Raw genomic sequence first — 16,607 nt, forward strand, 5'->3', positions numbered from 1 at the left:
TACATACATACATACATACATACATACATACATACATACATACATACATACATACATACATACATACATACAGTACGTACATACAGTACGTACATACATACAGTACATACATACATAGCTACTCCGGTTGTGTCAGTCTGTGTTCCAGTAATGACATGCCTGGTCATAGCCACAGAATTCACACAGTCTCTAAAAATATCGCTTTTAAAGGAATCTCTAAATGGAGTGGAAGGAATGATATTCACACTGTTCCAGTACGGTAATTAAAATTATAGAAGACTCATATATCAGCCCCTGCTTTTGCTGCTGGCTCCTGATTTAAAGCTAACAACTTTATCATACAGTAATAATCCAGATTCCTCCAAGAAAAGAGTGGCACAGTGTGTATATGTCATTACTATTCCCTTTTCTCTTACTCAGTTTGAGAACTTTAGATAACTCTCTCTCTCTCTCTCTCTCTCTCTCTCTCTCTCTCTCTCTCTCTCTCTCTCTCTCTCTCTCTCTCTCTCTCTCTCTCTCTCTCTGTCTTCCCCCTAATCCCTCCTTCCCCCCTCTTCCCCCCACCTCCCTCTCTATCTCCCACTGTGCAGCCTGTGAGTTGATGAACAGGGGGATCCTGGCTCTTATTAGCTCAGTTGGCTGTATATCGGCGGGCTCCCTGCAGTCGCTGGCGGACGCCATGCACATCCCGCACCTGTTCATCCAGCGTGCCCCCGCCGGCACCCCTCGCTCCAGCTGTCCCCTTGTCAGCCGTGGACGCCAGGACGACTACACCCTCTTCGTTCGCCCGCCCGTCTACCTAAACGACGTCATCCTCCAAGTGGTCAGCGAGTACAGCTGGCAGAAGTTCATCATCTTCTACGACCAGGAATACGGTAAGGATCGGCCGACGGTGGTGTTATGGGAAGAGAGGGAAGCGGTCCTGGGCTCATATACTATTCAAAATCATTTCTAATACTGTATCTGTGCTCAATTGAGCTTGCCTTTTGCAATGAAACCAATGGGAAGGTCTCAAGAGGCAAACCCCACCCACCTGGAACTCCTTGCAGGCTTAAGCAAACACTCTTAAAGTATTTGAAATTTTTTGAATAGTATGTGAACCCAGGTATGCTGGGAAGGGGGGTGCAGAGAGTAGGAAGTGGGGAGGGATGCACTATAGCTGATATTCATAGGGAAGGATTAAATGATGTATGAAGATGTGTGATGGAGATCTGATGGACTCGCAGCTTGGCAGACATTAGCATGCTAATGGATAACGGCCTGAACTCCCTGCATTCTGGACGACCAGAGTGAATGCACCAACATAGTTAATGTTCCCCACCATCTCCATCCACCTTCATTACACTGGATTATATGTGTACATACTGTTTGTGGGAGGGAGGGAGGGTGAGGGAGGGAGGGAGAGAGAGAGAGACAGAGTGTGTGTCTGTGTGTATGTGTTTTTATGTGTATGTGTGTGTGTGTTTGTGCCTGAGAGAGACGGAGAGAGAGGGATTGTTTATCACTAGATGTGTAAGTGTGTAGATTCGTCTGTCCGGTCCTGTGTGTGGGAGTGAGGCAGCTTCATCTCCACTCGCCCCGTCTGTCCCTATGGAGCTCTTCTCCCATGGTCCACTGCACCAGGTTAAAAGCATCAAGGCTGGCTAAATGCGTGTGGCTCCCAGAAGAACAGCCGGCAGAACCATTTTGGGTCTCACACTGCCAGTTGCACTGTGGCGTTGTGTATGCTATAACGACTCTGCGGCTGCCCGCCCCATTCACCAGAAGATGGTCCTCCAAGGTATTAACCGTACCAGTCTCTAAGCCCGAGCTCTTTGAGATGTAACAATGTTCTCTTACACATCGCCTCGTCTTCGTCTGGCTTTGGGGACTCTGGAGTGTGTATGTGTAAATTGGGGATAATACAGTGTGTATGTGTAAATTGAATCGGGTTGCCCACTCCTCAGCTCCTCAGGTCTAGTGGTGCAATCTGAAGACTGAAAACGATAGGAGTTCTGTATCTGTGTACCGGGGGACTTGGGCTTTAGTTCACAGAGGTTTCGCTCCTATCAGAGTTTATACGTCTAACTAGCCTGGGTTCCAGATCAGAGTTTATCACTCTATCTAGCCTGGGATCTTTTGTCATCTCCTTATGGAATTGTTATGCCAAATACGATATGTGTAACAAAAAAAATAAACAATCCCCAAATGTGTGATTGAAGGGTAGCTGTAGTGGTTATTGAATCAGGCTCAAATCCTCTTTCTCCTCCAGCTCATTAATGATATAATGTTCATATTTAGAGAATAAATATGAGATTATGAATTATTTACAATGACGTCTACCGGGGATCAGTGGGCTAACTGCCTTGTTCAGGGGCAGAACGACAGATTTTTACCTTGTCAGCTCGGGGATTAAATCGAGCAACCTTTCGGTTACTGGCCCAACGCTCTAACCGCTAGGCTACCTGCTGGTTACTGGCCCAACGCTCTAACCGCTAGGCTACTTGCTGGTTACTGGCCCAACGCTCTAACCGCTAGGCTACCTGCTGGTTACTGGCCCAACGCTCTAACCGCTAGGCTACCTGCTGGTTACTGGCCCAACGCTCTAACCGCTAGGCTACTTGCTGGTTACTGGCCCAACGCTCTAACCGCTAGGTTACCTGCTGGTTACTGGCCCAACGCTCTAACCGCTAGGCTACCTGCTGGTTACTGGCCCAACGCTCTAACCGCTAGGCTACTTGCTGGTTACTGGCCCAACGCTCTAACCGCTAGGCTACCTGCTGGTTACTGGCCCAACGCTCTAACCGCTAGGCTACCTGCTGGTTACTGGCCCAACGCTCTAACCGCTAGGCTACTTGCTGGTTACTGGCCCAACGCTCTAACCGCTAGGCTACCTGCTGGTTACTGGCCCAACGCTCTAACCGCTAGGCTACCTGCTGGTTACTGGCCCAACGCTCTAACCGCTAGGCTACCTGCTGGTTACTGGTCCAACGCTCTAACCGCTAGGCTACTTGCTGCCCCAAATAATAATCATAATAATAATAATAATAGTATGTGCCATGAGCCTCAAATCTCAGCCTAAACACTTCCGCTGCTTAGCCTTTCAGATTTACAGGGAGCCATTTATTTTCCGAGGGAAAATGATGAAGATGTATTTTCTGAGGGAGATTTATGGTGCGAGGCAACCTTTGTAATGCAGGTGTGTTGTGAAGCATAGTAAAAGCATCAGCCACAGAAGAGATGCTGCAGCTACTCTGGGATTGATGGAGGCAGCCTGAGACCTGTACCTCACTCAATCTGCATGTAGCACAGACAGATACACACACACACACACGCACACACATACAATTACTCCTAACCCATCCACAACTGTTTGACTATATGTGATAAAGTGAAAATCTGAGCCCCCCACCGACCCTAACCCGACCCTAACCTGACCCTAACCTGACCCTAACCCGACCCTAACCCGACCCTAACCCACTAATATAGAAAATGCACAGTTCCCTTTTTTGTCATTTTTGCCTCAGTGGATCGACGTTAGCATTTGGCGTGAGTACATTTAGAAAGTCTATAACAAGCATTTCTTGTTGGACAAATTCAGGTTTCGTCCATTTGCTTTTGCTTGGTTCTTAGTGAATACACCACAGGAGTTTGCCTCGGGACCTTTACATGGCAATGCCCATTTCTGCTAGAATTGTGGGAAATAATCATTTCTGAGATATTGGGACAACATTGCTGTGTAGAACTGAGTAAATCCATACATATACACACATATATATATATATATAACTAGATTGGGATTAAATTAGCCAGCACCAAGGTTAAGTGGATGATCCCCAGACATTCTCTTAGCTGTAGAGCTGTGAATCATAGCATATAGAGTAGTGTATAGACCTAGACCGCCGCACCCCCTCTCTCAATACTAACGATAATGAAGACGCTAATGTGGATTGTAATTACGCCTGTGTATTTTCTCACTGATTGAAAGTGCCTCGTACCAACACATCTCTGTTTGTTCATTTTCCCAGGCTGTATTATTCTCCTGTAGTCTCCTAATGTAAACCAGGGTGACAATAACAACAATAGCGCCAGTGGCAGCCTGGCGTGTTGCCGGCTGGGGCATTAGTGTCACTTCTCTATCGAGTTGTAATGGTAATGAACAACTCACATTAGCAACACTCTTTTACTTCCTCACTATTCGATATCCGTCTCCCTCCCTCCCTCCTCACCCATACACAGTCACGTTGTAAACAGCAGCAGCCCAGCTGCCGACCGAATGGCGTGTGCATCAGCAGGGACCTCTGGGTATTCCTCCCTCCATGTGTCATGAAACGTTTCCCGAAATAAAAAAGACAAGCTGGTGTGTGGAGTCCGAGCCCCGCCCCCCCAGCCCTCTCTGAAAACCGTGGCGACACAGGGGCCTATAAGGAGACACTTCCTGCATGTTCTCCTCCCCTCGTCCTCCGCATGGGCATCTCTCCAGGCCAACTCTCACCCTCTGAACTTTTGACCCCGACTGATGATGATGTCATCCGGGACTGGATCGTTCAAGAGGCATCTGGCTGTGTGTTTTTTCCTGTCCCTCTGTGTTGGTTGGTGCTGTGTATATTCTCCCTAACACCTTACACCATCGACTCAGCCCAGCATCTAATGAGGTGCAATTCATCTGTTAATTGTTTAATGATGACAATGACAATGAGGCAATGTCATCATTTGTTCACATCAACTACATTATTAGTCAACTAATTTACACCATATAGACAGACATACAGTGGCTTCAAACAGTTTCACAGCCCTTGACTTATTCCACATTTTGTTGTGTTACATCCTGAATTCTAAATTCATTAAATACATTTAAAAATCTCACCCATCTACACACAACACCCTATAATGTCAAAGTGAAAACATTTTATCAGAAATGTTTGTACATTTATTGAAAATGAATATTCACACCCCTGAGTCAATACATGGTAGAATCAATTTTGGCAGTGATTACAGATGTGTCTTTCTGGGTCTCTAAGAGCTTTGCAAACCTGGATTTTACAATAATGTGCACATTATTATTTAAATAATTATTCAATCTCTGTCAAGTTGGTTGTTGATCATTGCTAGACATCCGTTTTTAAGTCTTGCCATAGATTTTCAATCAGATTAAAGTCAAACTGTAACTACAGTAGCCAACTCAGGGACGTTGATTGTAATTACAGTGTATATTTGGCCTTGTGTTTTAGGTTATTGTCCTGCTGAAAGGTGATTTTGTCTCCCAGTGTCTGTTGGAAAGCAGACTGAACCAGGTTTTCCTCTAGGATTTTACCTGTGCTAAACTGTATTCCGTTTCTAATCACTGTTCAACTGTGGGACCTTAGAAATAATTGAACGTGTAGGGTACAGAGATGAGGTAGTCATTCAAAAATCATGTTAAACACTATCATCGCACAAAGAGTCCATGCAACTTGTTATGTGACTTGTTAAGCACAGTTTTACTCCTGAACTTATTTAAGCTTGGCATAATAAAGGAGTTGAGTACTTATTGACTCAAGACATTACAGCTTTTCATTTTGTATTAATTTGTAAACATTTCTAAAAACATAATTCCACTTTGACGTTATGGGCTATTGTGGGTAGGCCAGTGACCAAACATCTCAATTTAATCCAAATTCAGGCTGTAACAAAACCAAATGTGGAACAATCCAAGGGGTGAATACTCTCTGAAGGCACTGTATATGCAAAGCAACACTATAGCGCTATAGAAGTACATAGTCGGCATTGGTATACCACGGAACCAATTTATTTAGAGACCAAAGCACAACTTTTTCCCGCAATTTCTGAATCAGTGCCACGTTTTGGAAGGCACCTTTGAACTCATGTTTGGTGGGAGTTGGATTGTGCATTCCGCCAGTGACCCAGCTGCAGAATGGGTTTAATGAAGGCCTGCCCTCCTAGCTGAGAAAGAGAGGGTGGGTAGGGAGAAAGGGAGGGAGGGAGGGTGGGTAGGGAGAAAGGGAGGGAGGGAGGGTGGGTGGGTAGGGAGAAAGGGAGGGAGGGAGGGAGGGTGGGTAGGGAGAAAGGGAGGGAGGGAGGGAGGGTGAGAGAGAGGGGGGGTAGGGAGAAAGGGAGGGAGAGTGAGAGGGCGGGTAGGGAGAAAGGGAGGGAGAGAGGAGGGGTGGGGAGAAAAGGAGGGAGGGGGAGAGAGAGAGAGAGCGGAGGGATTGGGAGAAAGGGAAGGAGAGAGAGAGGGTGGGTAGGGAGAAAAGGAGGGAGCGAGAGAGAGAGAGCGGAGGGATAGGGAGAAACGGAGGGAGGGGGAGAGGGGGGGTAGGGCGAAAAGGAGGGAGGGGGAGAGAGAGAGAGAGAGAGAGCGGAGGGATAGGGAGAAAGGGAGGGAGGGGGAGAGAGAGATGAGCAGCCAGTCAGCTCTCTGACTATGATTAATTTTAATATGTACCTCTTCAGTGAGACAGCTGCCCACCTCACTGCTGCAGTGACAAATGTACTACACAGGTCTAACTCCAGCACACTGAAAGAGAAATGCTAATTCTCTTCTGTCTATTACAACATTTTTCTACAGGAGCAAATGTGCTGTGATAAAAGGGAATGTGTAATACTATGATTTTGTAGTATACTGTATACCAAATACTGTCCATATTAATGGGGAATGGTGGAATGTGGTCTCCAATAAGCTGTTTCTGAGTTTATTGACATGTCTTTAACTCTATAGACGTTTTATCTGGCACTCTGTGTCCCTGTTCGTCAAACTGTGAACCGCCATTTTAGGTGTCAGCACAACAATAAATGTGATGAAATTATCTCTCTTACATACTCTCTCTCACTCTCTGAATCTTTCTCTCCCTCCCACTCCTCCCTTCTTTCTCTCTCGCTCCCACTCCTCCCCTCTTTTCACTCCTCCCTTCTTTCTATATCTCTCCCACTCCTCCCCTCTCTGACTCTCTCTCCCACTCCTCCCCTCTCTGACTCTCTCTCCCACTCCTCCCCTCTCTTTCTCTCTCTCCCACTCCTCCTCTCTCTCTCTCTCTCTCTCCCACTCCTCCCCTCTCTGACTCTCTCTCCCACTCCTCCCCTCTCTGACTCTCTCTCCCACTCCTCCCCTCTCTTTCTCTCTCTCCCACTCCTCCTCTCTCTCTCTCTCTCTCTCCCACTCCTCCCCTCTCTTTCTCTCTCTCCCACTCCTCCTCTCTCTCTCTCTCTCTCTCCCACTCCTCCTCTCTCTTTCTCTCTCTCTCCCACTCCTCCTCTCTCTTCCTCTCTCTTTCCCACTCCTCCTCTCTCTTCCTCTCTCTTTCCCACTCCTCCTCTCTCTTTCTCTCTCTCTCCCACTCCTCCTCTCTCTTCCTCTCTCTCTCCCACTCCTCTCCTCTCTCTCTCTCTCTCTTTCTTTCTCTCTCCCACTCCTCCTCTCTTTTTCTTTCTCTCTCCCACTCCTCTCTCTTTCTCTCTCTCTCCCACTCATCCCTTCTCTTTCTCTCTCTCTCCCACTCCTCCTCTATCTCTCCCACTCCTCCTCTCTCTATCTCTCCCACTCCTCCCCTCTCTTTCTCTCTCTCTCCCACTCCATCTCTCTCTCTCCCACTCCTCCTCTCTCTTTCTCTATCTCTCCCACTCCTCCGCTCTCTTTCTCTCTCTCCCACTCCTCCCCTCTTTCTCTCTCTCCCACTCTTTCTCTATCTCTCCCACTCCTCCCCTCTCTTTATCTCTCTCTCACGCCTGCTCCTACCAACCTCCACTCTCTCCCTCTACCCTCTATCCCCCCTCCATATAGATATCCGTGGGATCCAGGACTTCCTGGACAAGACGTCTCAGCAGGGCATGGACGTGTCGCTGCAGAAGGTGGAGTCCAACATCAACATGATGATCACCAGCATGTTCAGAACCATGAGGGTGGAGGAGCTCCACCGCTACCGGGACACACTGCGCCGGGCCGTGCTCTTCATGAGTCCCGTCACCGCCAAGGCCTTTATCACTGAGGTACGGTGGGAGAGGGGGAGGAGGTCTCACGAAACACACACACACACACACACACACACACACACACACACACACACACACACACACACACACACACACACACACACACACACACACACACACACACACACGAATACCACTTACTTTTCTCAACATTATCACTAATATACGTCATGGAGGCAGTCATTGAAACACTCGGACTAATACATCTTAAAAGGTTATTATCTTAAAATGAGGTCATATTGTGCCATTATCAGGCCTGTGACAGGCATCTAGTGCCTTTTTCTGAAGGACAAAGACATCCCTCATGACAGACACCTCAAATGGCATCATATTTCCTTTATAGTGCACTAGCCTAGGGCCTTTTAATCACGGCCTTTAGAGTGCCGTTTGGGACACACTCCTCTCTCTTTATCAATGAGAAAGTAGTAATGGGCTTTTCTATATCTTTTATTCATACTGTGTGAAACATGAGACAAGTGCAAGTGTAGTACAATGTATAAGGAATATAATTACTTTACATTTTTAATGATATGGAATTCAAACGAGAAGGGTTAGTTTCTTCGTTAATCCCACGTGGGATTCTGCTCTTCTCGTAATTACAACATGACCTCATGAATCCAACTGGAGGATGGAGAGTAGTGCAAAGAAGAGGAGTGGAGAGGAGAGGAGAGGAGAGGAGAGTAGTGGAGAGGAGAGTAGTGGAGAGGAGAGTAGTGGAGAAGAGTGGAGTGGAGAGTAGTTGAGAGGAGTGGAGAGTAGTGGAGAGTAGAGGAGAGTAGTGGAGTGGATAGGAGAGGAGGGTAGTGGAGAGGAGAGTAGTGGATAGGAGAGGAGTGGAGAGTAGTTGAGAGGAGTGGAGAGTAGTTGAGAGGAGTGGAGAGTAGTGGAGAGGAGAATAGTGGAGAGTATTGCAAAGGAAAGGAGAGTAGTGGAGAGTAGTGGAGTGGAGAGGAGAGTAGTGGAGAGGAAAGGAGAGGAGTGGATAGGAGAGGAGGGTAGTGGAGAGGAGAGTAGTGGATAGGAGAGGAGTGGAGAGTAGTTGAGAGGAGTGGAGAGTAGTGTAGAGTAGTGGAGAGGAAAGGCGAGGAGTGGATAGGAGAGGAGAGAAAAGGAGAGTAGTGGAGTTGAGAGGAGAGAAAAGGAGAGTAGTGGAGTTGAGAGGAGAGTAGTGGAAAGGAAAGGAGACTAGTGGAAAGGAAAGGAGAGTAGAGAAGAGGGGAGTAGTGGAGAGGAGATGAGAGGAAATGAGAGGAGTGGAGAGGAAATGAGAGGAGTGGAGAGAAGAGAGGAGAGGAGAGGAGTGTAGAGAAGTGCAGAGGAGTGGAGATGAGAGGAGAGAAGAGGAAAGGACTGGATATGAGAGTGGAGAGGAGTGGTCAGGAGAGGAGTAGAGAGGAGAGTAGAGTAGAGAGGAGTAGAGTGGAGAGGAGAGGAGTTGAGAGGATAGAGGAGAATAGGAAAGGAGTGGAGAGGAGAGAATATAAGAGGACAGGAGTGGAGAGGAGATGAATGGAGTGGAGAGGGGTGGAGAGGAGATTAGTGGAGAGAAGAGGAAAGCAAAGGAGTGGAGAGGAGAGGAGAGGAGAGAAGAGGAAAGGTAGAGAGGAGAGTGGAGTAGAGAGGAGAGGATTGGAGAATAGAGTGGAGAGGAATGCAATTGAGAGGAGAGGAGTTGAGAGGAGAGTAGAGGAAATTAGTGTATAGGGGAGAAGAGGAAAGGAGTGGTGAGGAGTGGAGAGGAGAAGAGAGGAGAGTAGTGGAGAGGAGAGGGGTGGAGAGGAGATGAGATGAAATTAGAGGAGAGGAGTGGATAAAAAATTAGAGGAGAGGAGTGGCAGGGAGAAGAGAGAGGAGAAGAGAGGAGTGTAGAGAAGTGCAGAGGAGTGGAAAGGAGTGGAGATGAGAGTGGAGAGGAGTGGTCAGGAGAAGAGAGGAGAGAAGAGGAAAGAAGTGCAGAGGAGTGGAGAGAAGAGTAGAGTGGAGTGGAAAGGAGAGGAGAGGAAAGGAAGGGAGAGGAGAGGAGAGTGGAGAGGAGTGGAGAGGAGAGAAGAGGAAAGGAGTGGTCAGGAGAGGAGAGGAGTAGAGAGGAGTGTGGAGTAGAGAGGAGAGGAGTGGAGAATAGAGTGGAGAGGAATGCAATTGAGAGGATAGGAGTTGAGAGGAGAGTAGAGGAAATGAGTGGATAGGGGAGAAGAGGAAAGGAGTGGTGAGGAGTGGAGAGGAGTGGAGAGGAGAGTAGAGGAAATTAGTGTATAGGGGAGAAGAGGAAAAGAGTGGAGAGGAGTGGAGATGAGTGGAGATGAGTGAAGAGGAGTGAAGAGGAGAGAAGAGGAAAGGAGTGGAGAGGAGTGGAGAGAAGAGGAAAGCAAAGGAATGGAGAGGAGAGTGGAGAGGAGTGGAGAGGAGTGGTCAGGAGAGGTGTAGAGAGGAGAGTGGAGGAGAATAGAGTGGAGAGGAATGCAATTGAGAGGAGAGGAGTTGAGAGGAGAGTAGAGGAAATTAGTGGATAGGGGAGAAGAGGAAATGAGTGGTGAGGTGTGGAGTGGAGTGGAGTGGAGAGGAGATGAAAGAAGAGGAGTGGAGAGGAGTGGAGAGGAGTGGAGAGGAGAGGAGAGGAGTGGAGAGGAGTGGAGAGGAGTGGAAAGGGGAGGAGAGGAGAGGAGTGGAGTGGAGTGGAGAGGAGTGGAGTGGAAAGGGGAGGAGAGGAGAGGAGAGGAGAGGAGAGGAGAGGAGGAGAGGAGAGGACAGGACAGGAGAGGAGAGGAGAGGAGAGGAGAGGAGAGGAGAGGAGAGGAGAGGAGAGGAGAGGAGAGGAGAGGAGAGGAGAGGAGAGGAGAGGAGAGGAGAGGAGAGGATGGGATATCAGTGGACGGCACAGGTCCCATAGGTAGTGGTAATAGGGGGTCAGGACATGGCCTGGGGTCTGCTTCGTAACCACCTCAGGGAGCACTTGACATTTCCATGGGTGGAGACGCAGAAAGGGTGCCCTCGAGATGCCTGCTGTTCAATCCTCATCGATTTGGACGTGGGATCAAATTAGGTTTTCTGAGATCTCACAAGGTAGAATTTATAATCCAAAATGTTTTGGTTGACACATCCTCTAAAGGGATGTCCTGTTTCACAGTGAGATAGCATAAGATGGATACCGATTTGGAGATAAAATGGATGACAAGATTTATCTGGCTTTATCAAGTTTATTTGTTGAAGTAATTTGTTTCAAGAGGGCCTAACAAAATGCATTAGGCTCTTCTGCTAGATGAAAACAGATTGTAGCCAGGGCTCACTACCCCTCTTTTCCTGTGGGTGTGTGCTTGCGTGCGTGCGTGCGTTGACGGTATATGTGTGTAGTTTTGTAGTGTAGTGTGTGTGTGTGCCTACCTGTGTGTAGTGTGTGTGTGTTTCTCTAACACAGCAGGAAGGACTGTGAAACATCTGTTTGCTCCACACGCTAGCATAGGCACATTTCTCACCCTAAACAGTCTGTAGACAAACACACACACATAAAACCAACTTATGTGATTTTATGCGTTACTTAATCCTTTGGTTAGTTCTGTCTGATTGGTTTTTATTGCCAACACATGGGCCTGTATCAAATAACGACTAGACTATTTGCTCTCCTCCTGCACCTTACTTGCATTGTGAATAAGATCGCGACAGAAGAATCGACTTCCACTAAAAACACATTTTAAGAACATATTCATGATTTGGGTATTATGAAAGTCAACATTTTTGTATTCCTAACGAATGGATGACTAGATTATTGGCCTGATATGGCCTGATGTTATCGAAATTGAGGAATTACTTAGATGCCTATATGAGAATCCATTTAAAATGAAGTCATTTTAATTATTTATGTTCATGATTAGTGTAAAATGAAGATCATCAGTGAGCGTCTCCAAGGGGATGCACCATCTGTTTATGGTGTATCAATGTGAAGTGGTTGAGACAATGCAGTGGATGCTCTTTACAAAAGGTTTCTGGACCGATTCCAATACATCTCCAGAGTTTGAGATCCATATCCTCTCAAGTACTTCTTTGATATCTAGAGAGTATGAATTTTGCCATTTGATGTCCTTACTTTGAAATATTAAAATGATCTCAGCTTGAGAGTTTCTCATATCTAAAATGAAATCCTAAAATGACATGCCCTCTTCCTAATAACCCCCCCCCCAATATTTTTTTTCAAGATTTCCTCAAAAGAGCAGGCCTGAAAACATGCTTTGATGTAGAAATATGATGGACGTAGTGGAAATGTGGTTAACCAAGAGATGCAGAATTAGCTAATATGGACAATCGTTTTTAGAGGACTAGTTACTAGTTTCACTGGTTTGTTGACATGGGGTATGTGTGGGACAGCCACCTATCCCCTACTGTATATAGGGCACTACTTCTAACCAGGGCCTACTGCTGTTAGGAGTAGTGCCCTATGTAGGACACTCAAATACCAATCTGGACCTTGAAGCCAGTACCACTGCTGATTTTCATTGTTCTCCACTAATAAAGGACGGATTTAGACCTGGGTCACCAGGTGGGTTCATTATCAGGTAGAACAGAAAACCAGCAGTACTCCGGAACCTCCAGGCACTGATTTCAATACTCCTGGTATAGGGAACAGAACAGCCATGTTCGTCAACAGAGTGAGAGGGAGACAGAAACTCTCTAAGGGAAGATAGGAGACTGTTTTGAATGAAGCCAACGTGGAAATGATTTATGACATGCTCACAATGCCTTGAGGAAAACAGTCAGTGACCAATCCATCAATGACCCTATGAATTGTCCCTGGAACTTATCCCTTGGAACTTATCCCCTGCATTATCCCCTGGAACGTATCCCCTGGAACTTATCCCCTGGAACTTATCCCCTGGAACTTATCCCCTGAATTATCCCCTGGAACAAATCCCCTGAATTATCCCCTGAATTATCCCCTGGATCGTATCCCCTGAATTATCCCCTGGAATTTATCCCCTGGAATTTATCCCCTGAATTATCCCCTGAATTATCCCCTGGAATTTATCCCCTGGAACTTATCCCCTGAATTATCCCCTGAATTATCCCCTGGAACGTATCCCCTGAATTATCCCCTGAATTATCCCCTGGAACTTATCCCCTGAATTATCCCCTGAATTATCCCCTGAATTATCCCCTGGAACGTATCCCCTGAATTATCCCCTGAATTATCCCCTGGAACTTATCCCCTGAATTATCCCCTGAATTATCCCCTGGAACGTATCCCCTGAATTATCCCCTGAATTATGCACTGAATTATCCCTGAATTATCCCCTGGAATTTATCCCCTGAATCATCCCCTGAATTACCCCTTGAATTATCCCTGAATTATCCTCTGGAATTATCCCTGCATTTTTTTTATGTCGCACGAGCCCATTTCTAAGTGATAATGATCCTATAATAAGCTATTTGCAAATTGAAAGTGTGGCACAGATTGGATTGGTTTCATTACTAAATAACCACAGAGTATTTTGGAGATGCTAATGTGTGTCGTTGTAAGGCTGACAGATCCACCACTGTTTCTTTTAATAACGTGATTGATGTTATCATCAGAAGTTGGAACACCCAAGGGAGCGTTTCAAAGACACAAATAAACAGAGACGGGCGTTAATGGTTTTGAAGTTTTTTTGTTATCACAAGATGATTCTCGAGTGCAAATGGAAAAAACGCTTTCTACTTTTATCGCCATGCTGGATCGTTATCTATGGAGCTCCCAGATAGTGATTGTAGCCCTTCAAGATGAATGCTAGCCATCTAAAAATCCTCTAACATTCCTTTTCTCATTCCAAAATCACATTTTAGAACACAACACAACACTGGCTGGCAAGCTTGTAATCACTCACAGGTCAGAGAAACAAGCGTCGTTTGTTTTTTGTGTTGGGCCTCTCGGTGCCAGCACTCCTTTGGTGAATGAGATAAAAAGAGTCAAAAATCTTATTAAAAAGCTGTCTGAAGCTATTTCAAATAATCAAGTTGTAAGACTAACAGATGATGTCTGACAGAAATCCCAAACTGGTCCTGGGAAACTACCAGTGTACTCTATTAGGCTTGTTTTGGACTGGGCGAGTGGAGACTGTTGGCAACTGGGCGAGTGTGAGGTGATGTGTGTGTGTGTATGCAGACAGGCGTGTGTATGTACATACAGTATGTGCTTTGGATGTGAAGTGTGATGTTGACAGACGGGGGCCTGACACTAATGACACTACTAGTCTGGTGGAGTCACTGAGAGGTCATCCAAACAGACAGAGGGACAGACGTTGGGACATGGAAGGAGGTGTCGGGGAGGTGAGGGAGGCCGTGTCCTCAGCCGCTGCCTCTCGTTCCATCACTACCAGTGAAGTGTGTGTCCGACAGTGTCAGGGACAGATGTCCGTCACGCTGATGGTGACAGCCTGACAGCTGGACAGGGAGTGTTTGAAAACAGTCTCTCTCTGGAAGATAATTGCTCATACAGCTGACAACACCAACACAACAGACGGGGCAACAGAGGCGTAGTGTTTCACCTGGCTGTGCTGTATTACAGTGATAAGAAGTCCTGTAGCTCTGTCTGGTTAAGTCAGTACTGTTGTTGTTGTTGTTGTGTGTACCATCAGTATGAGATCGACTCCAGTCCAAGGGGCAGAGAATCAGTCTCCCAGGGCTGTCAGGGTAGACTAGCTGCTGTTTCCCAGTACACACACCCCTACCTCTCTACAATGATTTGGATGAGGTACCGCTATCTCGGTGTGGGCCGTGTGACTGGTCACTTTATCTCAAGGTAACAGTTGGACGGATGGCCCCTGTCAGACATGCCCTCCTCTCTACTGCTTTCCCCTATCTCCATCTCTCTTCCTCTTTTCACTTGCTTTCTCCCCCCCGCCCCCATCGGTCAGACAGGCAGTCGGACCCTGTTCCCACCACTCAAGGTCGCGGTCTGAGCAGCAGACACACACCACAGGGGTCACGCCTCTCTAACACTTGGTGGGCAACACAGAGAGCTCTGGTTAGATGGAGTGGGGAGACAGTGTTTGGCAAGTGACCACGACATCTTAGTGATGTACATGAAACATGCACCACAAACAGAAAGAGAGAGAGAGAGAGAGTGAGTGAGAGAGGCAGGGAAGGAATCACGGCAGGGAAGGAACTAAGGCAGGGAAGGAAATTAGGCAGGGAAGGAATCAAGGCAGGGAAGGAAATTAGGCAGGGAAGGAAATTAGGCAGGGAAGGAATCACGGCAGGGAAGGAACCAGGGCATGGAAGGAACTAAGGCAGGGAAGGAAATTAGGCAGGGAAGGAAATTAGGCAGGGAAGGAAATTAGGCAGGGAAGGAAATTAGGCAGGGAAGGAACCAGGGCATGGAAGGAACTAAGGCAGGGAAGGAAATTATGCAGGGAAGGAAATTAGGCAGGGAAGGAAATTAGGCAGGGAAGGAACCAGGGCAGGGAAGGAACCAGGGCATGGAAGGAACTAAGGCAGGGAAGGAAATTAGGCAGGGAAGGAAATTAGGCAGGGAAGGAAATTAGGCAGGGAAGGAAATTAGGCAGGGAAGGAACCAGGGCATGGAAGGAACTAAATGGAGCCGTTTGAAATGCATTATTGAAATAGAAAGGGCTGAGGCTGAGAAGATGATTCATCGTGTGTTGTGTCACTCTCTCTACCGTCAACTTTACTGCCATGGTGACAGAGTGCAGGAAGAGTAACCTGTGATAGAGGTGCTATTATTATGCGGAGGAGGTGGAAGAACAGGGGGATGAGACGCTGGAGCGCTTTTGTCCTTACCCTCATGAAGGAGAGAAGTAGGGGGGGTGGAGAGGTGATGGGGGGTGGGGGGAGGTGGCTGGAGGGTTGTGTGTGGGGGGGGGGGGCTTGAAGAGGAGGTACAAAGCACATGCAGTAGCATAGTGGAAATGGGTTCTACTTTATTTTACAGTCCTACTAGCCACTGGTATTCCTCTTGTATTTAGAGTGATATGACTCAGTAAGAAATGTGTACCTATTAGTAATGATTTGAAATTATTTCACTAAATTATTAATTTCTTTATAACAATATTGTTACTATCAGGTTAGCTACAATGAATCCCAAAATAACCACGAGTACATTATTTCTGGAAATAATTATCTGATTACCCTGTTACCATGTAAATACCATGTACGCAAAATAACATAATTACCTGGAAATGGTTTTCTTAGAAGACTGTGTTAGAGTTGTCTGCGTGCTGACGTTTAAAGGGTCACAACTGCTACTGGTGAACGTGTCGTCAGTTTCCAACCTGCCTTGTCCTCTTAACAGACAGCACTCGTTGGTTGACTCGAATAGTATCCTATTCCCTATGTAGTGCACTACTTTTGACCAGACCCTGGTCAAATGTAGTGCACTACATAGGGAAAGGGTGCTATTTGGGACATGGACATGTACCGCACCAGGGCGTAGGATGTTTAATGATTCTGCTTTAACCTTGAACTTTATCACTAAAATAGACGGCCATGACATTAAAGTCTTATCTTACACGCACGCACGCACACACACACACACACACACACACACACACACACACACACACACACACACACACACACACACACACACACACACACACACACACACACACACACACACACACACACACACACACACACACACACACACACACACACAC

At 46.8% G+C, this 16,607-nt stretch overlaps 1 protein-coding gene across 2 annotated transcripts in view; it reads left to right on the top strand.

Annotated features, from left to right (window-relative positions):
• The window catches only part of LOC139577243 (glutamate receptor ionotropic, delta-2), a 662,466-nt gene that overhangs the window by 369,784 nt on the left and 276,075 nt on the right, over positions 1–16,607 (top strand). For both annotated transcript variants that reach the window (XR_011675240.1, XM_071404217.1), the window contains exons 3-4: positions 591–875; positions 7,757–7,962. Coding sequence is in view for 1 of the 2 variants with exons in the window: in XM_071404217.1 (XP_071260318.1) it covers positions 591–875; positions 7,757–7,962 (491 nt within the window). In the remaining variant the exon portion in view is untranslated. The remainder of the gene's footprint in view (positions 1–590; positions 876–7,756; positions 7,963–16,607) is intronic.

The sequence above is a fragment of the Salvelinus alpinus genome, chromosome 5, assembly GCF_045679555.1.
Source record: "Salvelinus alpinus chromosome 5, SLU_Salpinus.1, whole genome shotgun sequence".
Taxonomy (NCBI): Eukaryota; Metazoa; Chordata; class Actinopteri; order Salmoniformes; family Salmonidae; genus Salvelinus; species Salvelinus alpinus.